Source organism: Perca flavescens, chromosome 23 (genome assembly GCF_004354835.1).
Source record: "Perca flavescens isolate YP-PL-M2 chromosome 23, PFLA_1.0, whole genome shotgun sequence".
NCBI lineage: Eukaryota > Metazoa > Chordata > Actinopteri > Perciformes > Percidae > Perca > Perca flavescens.
The window spans coordinates 25,012,184-25,031,479 of NC_041353.1; the positions used below are offsets into that span (position 1 = coordinate 25,012,184).

Here is a 19,296-nt window from a genome sequence, read left to right on the forward strand (position 1 = left end):
ACTAAATCCAATACTGTTACTATGTCTTTAAATTCTACAGGGGAAAAAAAGAACAAAATAGGAAATGTAAGATGGTTTACTCCAAATATCAATCTCGCCTTATGTAAGCATGTTATATGGAGTTCAGGGTGTGGCCGGTACGATACAGCATCAGTCAGCTGTTAGCACAGAGCGGGCGGTACTTCCGGTTTGGTCTCGGGCTCTGGGTGTGAGCTGTGTGGAGCAGCCAATCAGCGTGCGCGACAACCATCGCATCCCGGAAGAAGGAAGCTCAAACCGAAAAAGGGCGCCTTGATTGAAAGTGGGAACGTTACCTGAAGCCTGAAGGTAAGCCTCCTATAACTTTAACATACGGCACATAAGCCACGTAAATGCATTATATAATGCTAGGTCAGTTAGTTTCTCACCCAAAGCAGCGTCGCTGTAACAAACAGTGGGAGTTGGTTGTTGGAAAGGCTCCATAGCTGCCGCATGTATCTTCCTCCCAGTGTCCAGCACACATACTAACCTGTTGGACCGACGTTACATAAAAGGAACGTTCTGTGTCCTGTCCTTCTATGTAGGTCATGTTTCACATGGAATAGTAATTAATATACAGTCGCTGCCGGGTCACGTTAACTGAGTTTAGAAAATAAAATAAATAGTTGAGCTAGCTACATGTCAGTAACTTCTTATATACTGTCTGTGGTCAGTAACCTAGCTAGCTAAAAGTTTAGCTCAGTTAACGTCACTAGTCGCATTTGTGTTCCAGAGCGTCGTTGAACTATGGAGTTTGCTATTAGTTGATAGTAGACTAGATAGTAGATTGTGTATCTGACTGACTACCTGTTGATTATTGTATAAAATGTTATGGACATTTAAATGTTACCAGATCAAATTCCAGTCGTCCAAACATCGGGAAGTATTTATAGTAGTCATGTAGCAAACCCTCCCATTTGAGAAGCTGTAACCTGCCTGTAGTTTGTATACTTCATCAATAACTTAAATGATGAATCATTTATTAAACGTCATCAGTTTGAACAGACTAGTTATTTTACCTCTAATCCTGTTATAAAATAAAACTTCATCCCCATATAAATATAATTGTAACGAAAGGTAAGATTGAAATAACATGCAACGTTTGTTTAGCTAGCGCTTTTGTAGAGCAGGGTGTATATATATATATATATATATATATATATATATATATATATATATATATATATATATGGAGCAGGGTAACAGGCGGCCATTGGTTGGCTCTGATTGGCTCCGTCAGCTGTGCGGTGTGATTGGGAGGGCTGTTGGTTCCCTCAGGCTCTCATCCTCTGAGTTACTAAAAAACAGACTCATTTTGCATAGCTGACGCATACTAGGTTGTAATTTTGGACAGTTACTCACTGCTGTATGTGGTTGCACACTAGGGGTGCACGATTCAGAAAATGTCACGATTCAATATCGATTTTCAGGCTCAAGATTTGATTCAAAATTGATTCCAAAACGATTCGATTAAAAAAACGATTCACAGTATGTAAATGTAGTTAATTTTCCCATGTTATAGCAGTAGACATACAACTGAATTTTTTTTGTTTATTTTTTTATTAAAAAATATGAAACGATTTTTGGAATTCTTTATTTTATTTTAATCGGTAGAGCTTGAATCGCGATTCGAATGGGAATCAATTTTTTTTGCACACCCCTATTGCACACAGTCCAAAGGCTGTTGAAGTTGATCTCTGTGGTTGGGTTCTTTTAGATAACAGACCTATGTCTACTGATAGCTTTCCTTGAGCCCTGTTAACTTACTGTTAATGCAAATTCAACTTGTCCTACTGCTGCTTCAGCGGGAGGCTTTTATTTTGAAGCAACGTGCTAGCTACTTTCCATTCACTACTAAGACCCCAGGACACTTCATATTTAATACACTAACTCTTTAATCAAATGGCAACAAAGAAAAAGATCTAGGCAACTTGACAACTTAATATTAATATCAAGTTAATATCTCATGATGGGTGGTGTTGTTCTGTTGGAAAGCTTCTGGCTTGGAAACTAAACTATACACTTGTTTGTATATGGCAAATCAAATATCACAATATTTTTGACCAAATACCTCGATAATGATATTGCGACGATATTGTAGGGTTGACTATTGGTGCTTTCACAAAATATTTACACAAAGAGATTTGTGATAAATAATCGCCAACAATGTGGATACAACGACTAAGGGTGTAAAAGCAAATAACAGAACTGGTAGAACAGTCCATAGGTCGTAAAACCAGGAAAAGACAACACTAATGTCATATTATGATATTACGATATCCAAAATCTAAGACAATATCTAGTCTCATATCACGATATGGGTTTATATTGCCCGAGCCCAGTCTGTAATCCTGCCCTGGTCTTATTGCAGTGTCCTCCTCGTCACTGTGACTAATGAGCTTCTGCCCCGGTCCGCCCGCCCCCCCGGGGGGCTCCAGCATCCAGGAGCAGAGGGGCCGCTGGGAGAGGAAACGCAGCCGCACAGCCAGAGAGTTGGTGCAGACAGAGCAGCGCTACGTCCAACAGCTGCAGCTAGTCACCACGGTACGTACTGCCACGCGTGGAAGCAAAAGACTTGCTCTCATGTGATGGCGTATTTTCACCTGGTAATTTGATATAGTTCATTTAATCATCATTTGAGGTGCCACATGTTCTATTTCCACTGTTACAATGATGTGTATTGGTTTGTATGTGCTTTTTTTTCCTCTGTCAAAGCACTTTTTAAACTATTGTTTTTAAAGGTGCCATCCAAAAAAAAATTGGGGGGGGCATTTTTAGGCTTTTATTGACAGGACAGCTGAAGACATGAAAGGGGGGGGGTTACATGCAGCAAAGAGCCGCAGGTCGGAGTCGAACCCGCAGCCGCTGCATCGAGGAATAATACACTATATATAGGCGCCCGCTCTACCAACTGAGCTCTCCGGGCGCCCCTTACAAATAAAGTTATTATCATTGTTATAATAGCTCATCATTTTGAAGGAGGGCTTGACCCTGGGTAGTTCAGGCCAACGGCCTGTGTTTGGAAGCTTATCTGTCCTGGCCCCTCGCCTCTTTAAATTCTCCTCGTCTGTCCCTCCCAGAGGTCTCCTGTCCTCTTCGTCCCCTCTCTGTCTGTCAAGTTAAAGACTCAGGTTCATTTAGGCTACATCATTTCATCTGCCTGCATGTTATACACATGGGCCCAGGGATGCTGGATGTCCATCACAGTTGTGGGTGCTAAGAGAAAGTCATCTGTGTAATGATAACACTGGGTTGGCTGCTCAAACGCTGTGATTGGCCGGGAAAGCACCGGAAAGCGATGCCCGTTGTTAACCATTTGTGCTGTTCGCACACAGTGCCCCCGGGGCTCTGACAAACGGATGGCACCATTCTGCCATCTTGTCTATTTGAGCCGCAAGCAAATCATGCAAGAAAACCCACTGATAATCTATTATAAATGATTATATATAAGATAAATGTATGTGATAAATGATCAAATATTCCCACCCTGCTTCTTGCCCCTCTACCTGCTGCCCCCCCAGTGTGTCTATTTCCCCAATTGTTACAGGATGAAACATGAAAACCTGCTTATTTAGAAAAAGCCTGGTGTCACTGCGGTTTGTGGTTGTTTTTATAATTCCGTACATGGTTCCAAACATTGGTCAGTGTTGTCTAAACGGAGAGCAGCAGAGACGAGCGGCGAACACACACGCAGACCGAGATTAGCTTTCCGTGCGATTTGAAAACAGCAGAGCAGCAGAATCGCCCGGCAAGCGGCGCTGAGAAATTCACTTCTGGTGGAAACGGCAAGGTGGCCGCTCGCCCCCTCTCTGGACCCATCGCAGCGCTTCCCCATGTAAACCTGCCGTGAGGGTGAGGGGAGCGGGGGTCGTGGGGGAGAACTTGGGTAGTTTGGAGAGCACCCGGGCTGCTGCATTCTGGGTGAGCTGCAGAGGTCACACGGCACGGGCAGACACAGCAGCCAGGAGACAGGTGCAGTAGTTTAGGAGCCTGGTGTTGGTATGAATGAATGGGCAGCAGCGGGGTGTTTGCCAGATGTTGGCGGTAAGCGGAGGACAGCTGTGTGTCACACCCAGGGTTCCTGCAGTCTTCACCGGAACTACTGTCTAAAGGATGGGTCATAGTTCAAGTAAATTGATTACAGTAAGGTCTGTCTGTGGGTTATTATATTAACACTTGTTTCAGAAAGGGATTACATTTATTAATGATGTAAGCACCACAAACTAATAGAAATACATTCCATTGTACTGGGGTGGAGGCCGAAATCTCTAGGGCTGTGCTCGATTGAAGAAATTCTTAGTCGACTAACACTCATTCAATTGTATCGACTAATCAATTAGTTGATTTAATCGACAGATCCGTAAATCTGAGTTTCTCTGCTAAGAGTCATGCAAAAGCACCACTTTAATTCTTGTGTTTACCAGAGATGTGCTCGTACATTTCTTGGAAATCAGTCATTCAGCATGAAAAAAAGCATCAAACATGACTAATGGACTAAAGAAATCTAAGTTGACTAAGACCAAAACGACCGATTAGTCAACTAAGAGGAAGCAGCCCTAGAAATCTCAGAGATGGATATCTCAAAACCTGGACACATAAAAGCACAACCCACCTGCATGGCTAGATACCACTACAAGGATCTTTTATTAATAATTTGGGTGTACCAACCCCAAAGTAGATGGTGAATAAAGACAAAATCTCCATGTCGAACATTCTCCAAGGCAAAAAGTTGAACATACTGCTTACATGCACTACTGTACAGCATGTGAAGTGCACTCTAACAGTACATAGTCACAGACTCAAGGTAGCATGCATGTTACTCCTCCCTGTGGAGAGAACAGACTTTTTCACCCACCACTGCAGCCTCGTTTCTACACAATTACTCACCCTCCACCCGTTCACTCCAATTAGGAGTCATTTTAGGCCTAATGCACATTCAATTTGCTAATCCCATTTTCACTTCAAATGACTTGAGACCAGCACAGCTGTCGCTGTATTTGTGAGTGTTGTGGTAGCACGCCATCCCTCTGTACCGTGTGCCCCAAGCCGTGCACATAAACAGTCATGTTAACACTCGGTCTGGGCTGTAGGGCAGAAATCCACCACGCTCTAAGTCAGTACATGTTTTATGCGGTCTCTGGTCGGTAATACATTTGCTAAGATGTCAGCAGTGAAAGCACCTCCTTATCAAGACCTGTTTAATCAAGGGCATATCCGACCAGAGGCCGCCCAGTTCTAGCTTATTAATACAAATGTTGAGATATAACATCATGCTCTGCTCTCTTTGTTTCTCGCAGTACTTTGTGGAGATCTTGAAGGCCAAAGGAACCCTGACGCAGGACATTAGAGAAAGCATCTTCAGTTCAATTAAAGCCATTCATTCAGTAAACCAGTAAGTATCCTCTGAATAATTTACAGAATATCTATGGGATATTGGGACGAGGAGTTTGCTTAAGAATGCAGTCTAGATAAACTCTTAGTTTACCCAAGCATAGTCCTTATCGGCCACCATTAGCAGGAGTCAGTGATAGGGGGTTCCCTTCCCTGGTGGACACATTACATTAATGCATATCAGATATAATTACTCTGGGTGATATCACACATTGAAGACTTCTGGTCATCTACCTGACCTGCTGTTGGAGATCTCCGAGCAGGAAGGCCAATTGGAATTCAGAGCTGACAGCGGCTGATCTCACCACATGTCATACGTCATGACGTCCGATTGATCTGGCTGTCAAATGTGCTGTACAACTAAAGTCACTTGAAAGACTTGGTTATATAAATAAAAAAGGTTGATGTCTGATTCAACTTAACTCAATTAAGTAGAAAAATAGGGCTTATGATGGGTTTTTCAAAGCTGATATCAAAACTGATGTTTTTGAACTAAACATTTCCATGTTTTAAGTTAACACCCTTTAGTATCCTCACTGGATTTCACTTGCTCATTCCTAAAAGCATTTACCAGTCTAGGTGGCCTGGGAAAACCCTGACGAACTTCCGGCAAATTTGAGATTTGCTCTGCAAGTCAGTCTGGCCTAGAAGTCCATTCAAGCCCATTTCCAATTTTTCCAAATCGAGGCACTAATCACAACCGTTGAGGCAGGCTTCACACGATGATGATAGCGCAGCGACGGAAAGCAGCTTTTTGTTTACATTCAACCGAAGCACAGCAGCCCGTTGATGCCGCTGTCGCTACTACGTCACCCGGATCGTTGGTCTGATTGGTTGAAGGACTATCCAATTGCGCCACAACTGAGAAGGGTCTTGTGTCAACCAGGCTACAATCTAGGCAGGATCAACGCTAACTGTATTTTACAGAGCTCCGCAAATGCATAATTGCGGGCGGCGTGCAATGTGGACAGTTAACCCTCTAAATTTAAGGAACTCAGTCAACAGTCTGAAAACATTGAAAAGACAAAACATAGACGGTTCAGTATCAGACTGCACAGCTTGACACACTGTGGAGTGGGCAGTTGGGATACCTGTGATTGGGAGTTTCATTTCCACACTAAATAATGAGCTCTCATCCTCTGCAGACTGACAGGCTTTCTCGTTGAGAGGGCTACAGTGAAGATTGAAACATGAATTCCGCAGTCTGATGTATTGGATAAATGGCTCTGCAGTTCCCATTCGTCTTCATTATGAGCCTCTTATTGAATCAATGGTTGAAACATAATGGCAAGCACTCCATTTAAAAAAGCTCCATGGGGAGACGGTGTGATAGTGCTAGACTGATCTACTACTGCTCAGTGATTGATTATAGATTTTCCCCCCATATTCTTTTCACTTTCCACTGACATTTGGTATACAGTGGATATCTGTGTAGCAGTGCCAAGAATAATTGATAAGTGGTGATAATTAGCTCTCATAAATGGATATGTAGGGTGACTTTCTCATCCATCTGTCACACGTGAAACATCCAGTATATACTACATATAAGTCTTAAACAGGCTTACTATAATCAAGGGGCATGTGTCTGTCAGCGGGTGCTCTTCATCAGTCAGATTGATGGCTGGGTATCCAATCTACCAAACCTATTCTTGTGCTGTGTCCAGAACATCAACAGTCTCTTTTCCCAAACACCGACTGTCCCTCTCAGTCTCCCTAACTTCCGCATTGCAAACCATGTGACGCAGGTAAACTACACCCACCTCTGCCTGGCAGTATCCAGAACAGCCAATAGCAAAGCTTGTGCCGCGACACTAGGCCAAAAATTGTCTGGGGCATTTCTGATGGTCGGCCATATTCCCTTTAGTGTAAATGGATTTACGAGCAGTGTTGTATAGTAACAACATGTTACAGTAATGTGGTGGCTTTCTTTAGTAGCGAGTAGTGTAAGTAAGGTCTGGCTACACCAAAGATGCATTCTGAGATAGGAGAAAAAAATGCTCTGATTTATTGCCATTTCTTTAAACCAATCCCAATGGTCCAGACGCAGCGACGGTGGCTCTGCTGAATAGTCTCAGGAAGGAACTTGTTTCGGTGGAACATTTGCACCCCGCAAAAGAAAGTGTATCCAGTGTATCGATCCTGAAACATATTCTTTGTCAATCTTTACAGTCATTCCCCAAAAGAACCAAGCAGGCCTTCCTTGTTGCACCATCCAAATGTTTTGCCAAACCTTGCCCTTTTTCAGCGTGTAACATTAGCCTGCTAGCTCAGAGGTTGTTTTTGTTGTTTCACATAATGAAGAGATTTTGACGGACAGATAGCAGCAGGGAATGCGGGGGGGTTATCAGTTTATCCTGGCCATGTGCTTCCGTTGATCCAGACTGCACATTTTTCAAACCAAGAAGGTCACGATATGCTGGAGCTAACATTAATTCCAGCTGGATGCTGAATCCCCTCCTTGCTAGGGAATCTACTGTACATCTCCATCAGAGAAACGCTAAGAGAAATATCTTCATTCATAAGATGTTTTTTTTTAGGGCTGTCCTCGACTAAAGAAATTCTTAGTCGACTAACACTTATACGATTTTGTTGACTAATCGATTAGTTGATTTAATTGACAGAGCTGTGGGCTTTGAGAGGTGGTTAAGACTAGAAAGCACAATATAAATGTAGTTAATTAACCATCTGTAAAACGGAGTTTCTCCACAATTAATCCTGCAAAAGCACCACTTTAAATCTTGTGTTTACCATAAATGTGCTCAGAAGTTTCTTGGAAATAAGTATTAAGCGTGAATAAGCATAAAAAATGACTAATGGACTAAAGAAATCTTAGTCGACTAAGACCAAAACGACCGATTAGTCGACTAATCGACTAAGAGGTGGCAGCCCTATTTCTTTTTTTTTTTGCAGCTGAGCACTGATTCCTAAGATAAATTGTTGATCCACACAAAGCAGCGAGGAAACCACTTGACTGGCGGAACCCTTCTTTGAGAGCCTAATGGATCTCTGCCAGTAACACTGTGCGTCAGTGCAGAGCTGCGGTATATTCATCTGATATTTCCGTCTTTTATTTACCTAACTCCAGAGTGCAGCGGCAGTAGTAGTAATACAGCCTGCCTTCATTAAGCTTTGAGTTGCAATAGAAAAAGGGAATGTGAATGTATTGCTACGCCATGCCGTTCTCTCTGCTTCGGAGTGTTTATGGAGAACAGAGAGCAGGCAGCAACCCAATTATACCCGGCTGCTAACATGACAAACAGGAATCAGCAACTTGAAGGAGCCGTCGGTGGACCCAGTAAGGAGCATACAGTCAGCAATGGAGGGGGGGGGGTGTCACATTAGAGTAGGTGTAGTCTGAGAGCTACATGGAGAGACATGAATCACCACAGCATCAATCGCATCACACAGTTCATGTAAAGTGCTGCTTTATTGCTCGGTTTTTGTGCTTATGTTTATTTATTTCATTAAGTAGTCATTTATGATTAGCCGATGCTCACACTGTGTCCTAACCAGACGAAGGCGCCATGGCCTGAATAGTTTGGTCGAGGTTGTGTCCGACGCAGACGTCGCCACTGCTCGGAATAAATGTGGGTTAACGTGACTCACACAGAATGCTAATGTTAGCTCCATCCTGCTGCTGACGGTCCAGACAATTTATTTCCGTGAAAAAGGTATAAAAAATGCAATCCATAATTACATATTTATCATAATACGCCCCTGGCAGTGAGAGAAAAAAAAAAACGGAAGCACAGCTTTTCCCGCCCTTTGCCCTCGTTAGATCTCTCTCAGCTGCTCCCGCATCTCCTGATTATGAACAGGGACTACCTTGGCACACAACTTCATTAAAATCTATTTAAATCAACTTCAACGACAAAGTGCTCCTTCTTACAACATGTATCAACAGAAGTCTCTGGGAACATCATTAGTGTGTGTGTGTGTGTGTGTGTGTGTGTGTGTGTGTGTGTGTGTGTGTGTGTGTGTGTGTGTGTGTGTGTGTGTGTGTGTGTGTGTGTGTGTGTGTGTGTGTGTGTGTGTGTGTGTGTGTGTGTGTGTGTGTGTGTGTACTTTAAGTTTGGATAACAAGCTCCTTCACATGTGTCAACACCCCCCCCAACCAATTGCGTGTGTGTGTTACTGTAATGTGGCTGACAGGCAGAGCGACTGCCTTGATCCAGTTGTTTTGTTCCTGAGTTCAGCTGGCGTGTTCTCACTACAAAGTGGCCCTGGGTGCCCTGAAGGTAGACCCAGCGTCTTGGTCCCAGTAAATACGTCACCCACAGGGAGAGGCCTTCAGATGACACCACAGCGCCTTGGCTGCTTAACCTCCCTTTAACGGGGGAAGCAACGCTCTGAACTTTGCTCAACCTCCGCACTTTCTCTAAACGCCTGTATCTTTGCTGAAAATGATGCTTCAGATGTGATCTCGCCTTATTTGAGCTGCTTTTTCTTCCACTGATGCAGAGCAGTAGTGCATTGTCAGGCAGTAATGTGCACTAACTCAAAGTCCAGTGCGGTTTGACTGGAGGCTAATTGCTCACTGGGGGGGCATTTTGAAATGAATGCGCAACGATCTGGGGTGAACAAAAACATATGCCACTCATATTGAAATAGTTGCTTCTGCCATGTCTTGTGTTGGAGTTAAAGGGTTTTTTTCCTATGTTTTTGTGTCTAATCTTTGACATCGGTCCAGCATTAAGAGAGATCGCTACAGTCGGCAGCAGTGAAACAAGCTACAATGTAAGTTCATAGGGAAATTGTACAGCTTGTTCACAGACTCAGATTAATATTGTAAGTGTCTGACAACATTATGGAAAGGATTTCTAAGGAGGTTGACCTTTCTGTTAAAGAGGAAGATCCTTTTTTAAACATAAAAACATCGGGAAAATTGCGTTCTCTAAACCCACCAGACTCCATTTAAATGAACAGTAATTTTATCATCGTAAAATATACTTCATTCAAAGTCGACAGAAACAAAATAAAACTATGAAAAGCCGTTGTGGGTCGTCTTTCCATTTTTCCAACCATCACAACTCTAGTTTTAGTTGAAATAAACACAGTTTACAGATTTACATGTAAAAATATGTTGGCTCTAAACATCTTAAAAGTACTGTTTTTTTTAAATGGAGTCTGGTGAGTTTAGCGCTAGCGACCACAGAGCGGTTTCTGGTTAAACAGAAAGGTCTCAAAGAGGTTTTAAAGGTCTATCTCTGTAGGGATCCTTTCTATAATGTTGTCAGACACTTAGAATAATAATCTGAGTCTGGCCACTGCAAAAACAGAACTTTTATTGGACAGAAACTGATGCTGAACATTTGCCCCGTAGGGTTACATTGCAGCCCGGTCTGTGGCTGCCGGTTACAGCGTTCTCGCTTAATACTGGACCAATTTGAAAGATTGTTGTTCCTATCAGTCACTTACACACAAAAACATGAGAAAATAGGGTCCAGGTAAAAAAAAAAAAAACAGTAGTTACCCTTTTAAGGATGTTGGGATTCAGTAATGAGTGCCTGCTTGTGTGTGTGTGCCCTAAAAATGGACAGTGACTCAATTAATTATAGTGGCTAGGTCAGGTTGTACAAATGAAAACGATGAAATAAAGAAATAGCAATTTATTCTGACCAATAATTACCATTATAGCCGGCCTAAAGCTTTCTACGTCTTCTACTTGTTAAAACACGGCTAATTATGTACGTTTATAATAAAGATCTCCGCTCTTTCAAATCGCAATGGTTTATTTAAAATGATAAGTCTTCAGCCCTAGTGTACAGTGTTTTTGTATTCTATCTAACCTGTTTTTGTTTTCCAGATCTCTGCTGGTCCATCTGGAGAATGGCTACTTTGGCCGAGGCTTCGACCAGATGTGTCCACACCTGCACCACTACAACATATATGTGGACAACATCTATAATGCCAGCAAAGTGCTCGGGGTAGGATCTCGCTCGCACATACAGTAGTTACCACAGCTCTGTGTCAGACGCTCCTGTTGCACTTCTGAGTATTTCACAAGCTGTTTATGACATCAGATGTGATTAGATATTAATAATCCCTCTGGGAGAATTGGCCAATGTATTCCTCAGTTATTGGACTGAATACACAATAACAAATGTATAAGTGGTTATTGGATTCTTTGTTGCCGTCACAATCAATTCTACTGCTGTCCGTGATGCTATGGCAACACTTTCATGTATGTAGTGTGTGTGTATATATATAGTTTTATCATGATCTCCAAATGAGAACCACTTTTGCCTATGTGTGGTTTTACTAGAAGTTCCATGCTGGAACTATTTCTTGGTTGGGTGTAGTGACTGTGGTCTTGTCACAGTGAGGTTGCCAGGTTTGGTACCATGTAGGCCTGTCGCGATAGTCAATAAATCGAGTTATCGCATGATAAAAAAAAATGAGCTCGATAATTTTTCCGGCCGCGATAATTTCCATTTGCATGCTTGTTTATTTTCCTCATCTCTCCCTCTCTTTCTCTACCAAAGAGACTGAAGTACCACTCTCGGTTCCTTAGCGTAACGAGGAGTGAACCCTCTTGTCAGTCGCATGGTCTTTGTGTGGGCGGGACTCCAGGCGGAGAGAGCGAGAGAGTTTGAGCAGGGTTTCCTGCAGCACTTTGCAGTTAAGGCGCCGTCAAAAAAAAAAAAAGTATATGAGCGACATCCACCGTGTTACTCGGCCTTGCGTTTTCTTTCATTCCAAACCACACAGCTGACAACCTGCAGGTGGAGACTGTGGAGACGGGCTCGGACATACACGCCGCTGTAGACTCGTCAGTCTCGCAAGCGGTTTCAGGAAAGTGGCTGCATGTGTCCGACAATGCACAGAACATTAACGGTACAAGCCTACAGCTGTCCGCGGACACGGAGTGTGGAAAGTATGTCAGAGTTGGCGTGTGTGTGTGTGTGTGTGTGTGTGTGTGTGTGTGTGTGTGTGTGTGTGTGTGTGTGTGTGTGTGTGTGTGTGTGTGTGTGTGTGTGTGTGTGTGTGTGTGTGTGTGTGTGTGTGTGTGTGTGTGTGTGTGTGTGTGTGTGTGTGTGTGTGTGTGTGTGTCGGCCCGCACCCACGAAGCTCCAACCTGCAGAGGAGCAGAAGCCGCACCTTCGCCAAAATGAAGACTGAAAAACAGAACTATTTTGGTACATTTACTCGCCACGTGGCAGACAGCCATACATATAGATTTTATTTATTAATTATATATTATTTAAATGTAATATTTAGTGTTAAATAATTGTAAAATGTAGTACAGAGTCTCTAGTCTGAGAACTTACGTGTCACAAATGGCAATTCCACAACTGTACATCAGCGTGAAAGACGACATACCAAAGGAGATCAAAGACATATTGTGGATATTTAAAATGTCTTCCAGTTCCAGTGTTAAATATTCTTTAGAAATAAAAGTGTATTGATCTTTGAAAAGGTGTACCTGTAGTATTATTATTATGACATTATCATTATATTAGATGCAAATGGTCTCTCGATGACAATATTATCGTTTATCGCAATAATTTCTGGGACAATTTATCGTCCAGCAAAATTTGTTATCGTGACAGGCCTAGTACCATGATGCTTCTCCAGAGACTAAAAGCCAAACCTATGCTGACTGGCTGTGTGCGGCAACCAGCACTATAGCAGGATACAGGATGTCTGACATTTCCAGCATGTAAAGGCGCTGATATACTTGCTTATATTATAACTGCACGTACATGAGATGGCTGCCACGCGTTTCCTGCATTCCTCTGGAGCGTAGGCTGTGCGCACGTCTTCAGAAATAATCACTTTGCGTCACCAAGATGCAATTCAGCACATGAACGTGGGCGCAGTGTATCATCTGAGAGGCAGGTCAGCAGATGTTCCACACTCAGCCCAGGAATATCTTCCGGCGTTGGCCTGGGGACGATATGGCCCTGATCTGCCCCCCTAGTGGATACACGTTTAATCCTCCAGCTACACGCAAAGGACGCAGGCAAGTACGTGAATATTGCCGTTGGCGTTGCCGCTGCTTGTCTATGCGTAGGCACTGTTAAAAAGCAAGTATATCGGTGCATAAGCTTTAGAGGTGTCAATGGGTGTGTTTCTAAACTTTGATGAAAGCCAGGGCTAGCGGTTCCCCCTGCTTCCAGTCTTTATGCTACCACATCCTGACTCAATATTTTTGATTTTTGGAGCGGCCAGCAGAGATGCCCACGGTGTTAGCTTTGCATAAAAACTGCAAAGATAATATTGTCTTAATTAAGACTAAGGGTATGTCTGCAGAACATTGACTAATTGCATTGATAATGGACCAGGCTCTGCAGGTTTGCATTGATTCTCCTGCGGATCCACATCCATTCTAAGTGAGTGAACAGGGAAGTGTGCAGTAGTTTTAATCAGGTGACCAGTGATCGCTCTTCTAAACAGCAGAAGGCCTTAATGAGAGGAACCTATGACCCACATCAGTCTGATTATGTTTGTTTTTATATCAAACATTATGTCTGCAAAATATACTGAAGAGGCATTTTGAAAATATAGAAGCAATATTAGTAAAAACCATCATGTAATATCATGGGTGTAATCAGGGCTGGGTGATAATTCAGGATTATTGGTAATGGATTTAGGATGGAATCATATTGCCATGATCTGATCTTATCTGTCTCATGGAATGTGGAACAGTGGAGCACAGCTTATTGCATTGGATATCAGTTTGATTATTTTATGTGACTTCGCATACATTTGCATGTTGTAATATATTACAAACTACAAAAGGCTCAAGTAATGTCCTACAACAGCTGGCCACTGTAGTTGGTTAACAAACATTACTCAAACAAGAGAAGGTTGTTTAGAGCTCAACTAAACTAAAGATTAATAGATTAATTGTCAACTATGAAATTAATGTCCAGCTATTTTGATAATTGATTATTTGGTTTGAGTCATTTTTTAGGAACACAGTCAAAGTTGTGTGATGTCAGCTTGTTAAATGTGCATATTTTCTAGTTTCTTCTCTCCTCTGTGACAGTAAACTGAATATCTTTGAGTTGTGAACAAAACAAGACATTTGAGGACGTTGTCTTGGGCTTTGGGAACACACTGATCCACATTTTTACACCTGGCGTGCGTGCATGTGTGTAATTGAGTAAAAATAATGTACAGTGGGATGAGTTAAACCAACAACGAAGCTCTATGGTAGCCTAGCTCCACCCTCCTACGTACTTCGGCTCAATTTTCATTTTCCTTCAGTACTACGTCTGGGTTCGCGGTATAGTCTTGGGTTTTCTCCAGCCACATTTTTGGCGGTCCAATCAGCAAACAGAGGGAGTGGCTGAGAACAATGACGTTGAGGTCATGCGCTAGTTTGAGTTGTAGTTCCGTAATGGCAGCGGAGAAAGATGCGAGCCAAGCCATTCGGTTGCTGAGTTGTGTTGGTGGCCATGATGTCGTGGCCCTCCTCCCCACGGGGTTCGGGAACTGTTAGATTTTCCAGCTCGCTCCGTTAGTGGTGAAGGAGTTGGCTAAGGCTAACGCTAGCGATGCTAATGCTAAATATAAGCCTTGACGGTCTCCCCTCTTGTTGCACAGGTGCTTGACTTACGTCACGACCAAACGTTAGCGTTTGGTTATGGTAGATCCAGAGTGGCTCTGGGCAGATCCAATAGTTTTAAACTTCAACAGAGTACCCGCCTTCAAGGAAGTTAACACTTGTCAATGGAGAGAGGCCAGACTCTCTGGACAAATGAAATGGACCAGAGTCTGGTGGGACCAGGCTAGCTCTATGGCACAGAGGAAGAAGATCTATCAGGCTGTGACACACACACAATAGTCATTAAAAGGAACTTTTAAGACCAACTCCTCTGACAGCTGTTGGAGGCATGGTAGGATGGCAAATTATACAGAGATACACTGGTAAGAGTGAGAGATTTAACCATGTATCAGCTAATTTAAATAGCTCATGCAAAACAGGTGCCTTCCCCGAGACTATTTAGCACAGCCGCCGTCGTAGCGTCCGGAGCTTAGCGCCGCCCAAGACCATTGCGATTGAGAAATGCAAACAACCCCTGACTGTTTCTTTTCTCCTATCCAGTAGTGTATGCTCCTGTTGCCAGACCTTCCTCCGCAGCGCTGTGGAGATAGGTCTGGCAATGCGAGACTAGTCTTGCTGTAACATTTGTTTCTTCTCCGAGTTGGCAACCTTCAACACGGTGTCTGATTTACAGCCCCCGCTTCACTCTGTCACGCCTACACCGTCGCAACTTGATAAGCGATTCCTCTCACATCGTCCCCATCGTTCTACTTACCCACCACCTGTCTGCTTACCATGTCCAACTCTAGCTGCCACAAGCATAATGACCAGCTAAACATGCACTCACACACCACAGCTGGCATCTGAAGTCAAGTGGCATACACTGGTGTTTTTAAAGCTCTCCTCGCCTCTATTTAAATACTGCAGCAATGTTTATTTTGATGACTTACGGGAATGACAAAATAAGGCTTTCTATCCTCCAAATGTTGACATATACTCATGCTGACATGAAGTGCAAATGTATATTTAATTAAAGCTGCGAGCAGCGATGGAAGGGCCCTCGCGCCTCTGACCTAAGACTCTACCTTAAACGGGTCACCATTTATGAAAGGGGGCTTGGCTTAAGTATAAGGGGGCAGGCCAAACCATCAGCAATGAATAAGGAAGTCTGAGTTCAATGATACCTCACACAAGACTCTACCTTAAACGGTTCAAATGTTATAAAAAGGGGGCGTGGCCTGCGTAAGTGGGCGTGGTCATTTTATAGGGGCTGGCTCAGTATCACATGTAGACCATACATTCTGAGTTTCATGTAAATCGGATGATGTTTGTCATATAAGGCCCATTTCCTTTTGCCAGCGGGGGGCGCTATGACCAAAAGTCAATTTTAGCCTGTAGGTGTCCTCAGGCCTGGACCCTTGTCAATCGTGAGAAATTTCGGGCAGATACGACAACGTACACTCAAGTTACAACAATTTCTTTGTTCATCGCTAAACACTCAAAATGGCCGCCACGCCACACCCACACCGTCTGATGAAAAGTTTTTCTTTTAATATCTTTTCATCGCTAAGATGTTGGGATGGTACAGACCAAGTTTGAAGTCCATCGGATGAAATCTCTAGGAGGAGTTCGTTAAAGTATAGCACCTTGACTTTTAGGCCTACTTCCTGTTGCCACTAGGGGGCGCTATGACTTTAAGTAAATATCGGCCTTTATTTGTCCTCAGGGTTGGACTCTTATGAATTCTGAAAAGTTTCCAGGTTATCGGACAACGTACACTCGAGTTACACCCATTTCCTGTTTCGGCGGCGAAACGCACAAAAAGTTTTTGAATATGTTAAGCCCCTCAAAAAGCCAATTCATTTGACGGGAAAATAATAGAAAGAAAAATAATTAAAGCTGCGAGCAGCGTTGGACGGGCCCTCGCGCCTCTGCGCGCGTCGGGGTTACCGGCGGAAGCCGCTCCTTGCGACCGCGCATTTGCGCGGCACTCAGATGCCGCGAATCGTCAACAATGAAAAGGGAACTTCCCGCCGAGTACAACGATAGCTCACACAAGACTCTACGTCATACGGTTAATTAGCTGTGAAAAGGGGCATGGCAAAAGCGTAGGGGGCAGGTCAAACCATCACCAATTAAAAAGGAAGTCTGCTGAGTTCAATGATACCTCACACAAGAATCTACCTTAGCTGGGTCAGCATTTATTCAAAAGGGCGTGGCTTCAACATAGGGGGCGGGCCAAACCATCACCAATGAAGAAGGAAGTCTCTGCTGAGTTCATTGATACCTCACACAAAGGTCTATCTTAAATGGTTCAAATTTTAAGAAAGGGGGCGGGGCTTAAGCATAGGGGGCGGGCCAAACCATCACCAATTAAAAATGAAGCCTCTGCTGAGATGAATGATACCTCACAAGACTCTACCTTAAATGGGTCAGCATGTATGAAAGGGGGCGTGGCTTAAACATAGGGGGCGGGCCAAACCATCACCAATGAAGAAGGAAGTCTCTGCTGAGTTCAATGACACCTCACACAAGTTTTTGAATATGTTAAGCCCCTCAAAAAGCCAATTCATTTGACGGGAAAAGAAACAATAATAATTCCTTCAGTTTCAATAGGGCCTTCGCCGCTGTTGGCGCCCGGGCCCTAATAACATCTACAGCCGAGAGTCCTACTGTCATTAAACAGGGTGCAGTATGTTAAGTGTAGTCCAGACTGAGCAGAGTGTGTACAGGACATTTTCTATTAGTATTTGACAGCATGTTTAGCCCTGTTTAGATTTGACTTATCTTGGATAGGGAGGGTGATTTTAATATTGCATTGTCCTGATCAGAGATTTTGTTCCCAATCTAATCCCAAAATACAGAGCCGCCCAAGTAAAACCAAGGCTGTTTCCTGAGGCCAGGTGCAGCTCAGAAAACATCGCTTTGCAGAGCACCAATCTGTGTCTTGTAAATGGGCCTGTATGGCTGTCAGAATGACTTCACGATGGTTTGTGCGTTGTCTTAGGTCCAGCTGAAGAAAAATAAGGCCTTCAGACGTTTTAAGAAACTACAGGAAGCCCGACCAGAGTTCAACAACCAGAAGCTCGAAGACTTGCTTCAACTTCCCGTTCAGCGGATCGACCAGTAAGATTTCTCCTTCTGTCTAAATGAAAAGGCCTGATGGTACTTTTCTTTTTCTCTAGCTAGGTAAACCCTGTGGAATACTACCTTTTAGTTTTGTGCGTGCGTGCGTGCGTGCGTGCGATTGTGTCTGTGTTAGGGCTGCACTATATTTTGTTTCATCGTCTAACGTAATTTACACTGATTTAAGTCTCCTTGGATACGCAGTTTGTTGCTAGTGGGTGACATGCAGGCTCTGCATGCACAGCAAACCACCAATCACAATCAATGTTGATTAATTTATCAAACAACCAAAGCCGGCCCCGCTAGTTGACCACAACCTGAAATTTAGAGGAAGCAATATGCATGCATTATTAATATCATTGACTTTAGCCTGGATTGATAGTATTATATGAATACAATGGTGTCCTGTCAGTCAAACAGTGTATTTCACTACCTAATGTCTCTCTCCAAAATCTCTTCAGAAGAGTTGGGGATTAGGAAGGTACAGATTCAGTTATTAGCAATTAATCAAAGTTTTATCAATATTAATAAAGTTATGAATATGTATATTCATAACTTTACCAAATTGACAATCAAACCACCCTGGAATCAGGGACCAATAATTAAACTGTGAAAACAGAGTCATAGGTGGTGTTCTCTTTGAAAATACAGATCTTAATTAAGTTGATTAATTTATCTCATATTTATAAAGTAAACGGGAAGCGTGAAATTTGCACTGACCTGTTCAACCAGCTGTTATTACAACATATACACAGATATTCACAAACAACTGCTCTTTAAAGTATAATAGAATGTATTTAACTTCCAAATTATTAATTGTCAATCAAAAGTTCTTCAATCAATAAACCTATTTACTTGTTACAACTACAACAAAGGCAAAAACAAGCAAACGTGTGTGTGTGGGGGGGGGGAATTGAGCCATATTTGATCCACAGAGCTACCCCACAACTTTTGCAACAGAAAATATTCTCTGCCGGGTCACATTTGGCCCGTAACATCACGTAGGTTACTTTTTTTTTTACTTACTTACTATCTTTTGTTGCGTTACAATAGCTGTTTCTGAGGATATCATGAAGTCTTTTTCCAATCAAAAGAAGTAAATGGTACTTTTTACATGTCTGAACTTGAAAACGGGTCAAACATGACCCTAACGCCATATAAGGGTTTCATTCATAATGGTCTTAAAAAGGGCTTCAAAAGTCTTCACTTTGACTTGGTGAAACCTGCAGAAACTGTTCAACTTCCTTCACATCTTCGGTTGTCTC

General features: G+C 42.9%; 1 protein-coding gene across 2 annotated transcripts in view; it reads left to right on the top strand.

Moving 5' to 3' along the window:
* The first annotated feature begins 225 nt into the window (after positions 1 to 225).
* arhgef39 (Rho guanine nucleotide exchange factor (GEF) 39) overlaps positions 226 to 19,296 on the top strand; it is a 64,605-nt gene continuing 45,534 nt past the window's right edge. For both annotated transcript variants that reach the window (XM_028570439.1, XM_028570440.1), the window contains exons 1-5: positions 226 to 327; positions 2,390 to 2,562; positions 5,316 to 5,410; positions 11,216 to 11,336; positions 17,913 to 18,031. In XM_028570439.1, coding sequence (XP_028426240.1) covers positions 2,413 to 2,562; positions 5,316 to 5,410; positions 11,216 to 11,336; positions 17,913 to 18,031 — 485 coding nt within the window. In that variant the 5' untranslated portion in view covers positions 226 to 327; positions 2,390 to 2,412. The remainder of the gene's footprint in view (positions 328 to 2,389; positions 2,563 to 5,315; positions 5,411 to 11,215; positions 11,337 to 17,912; positions 18,032 to 19,296) is intronic.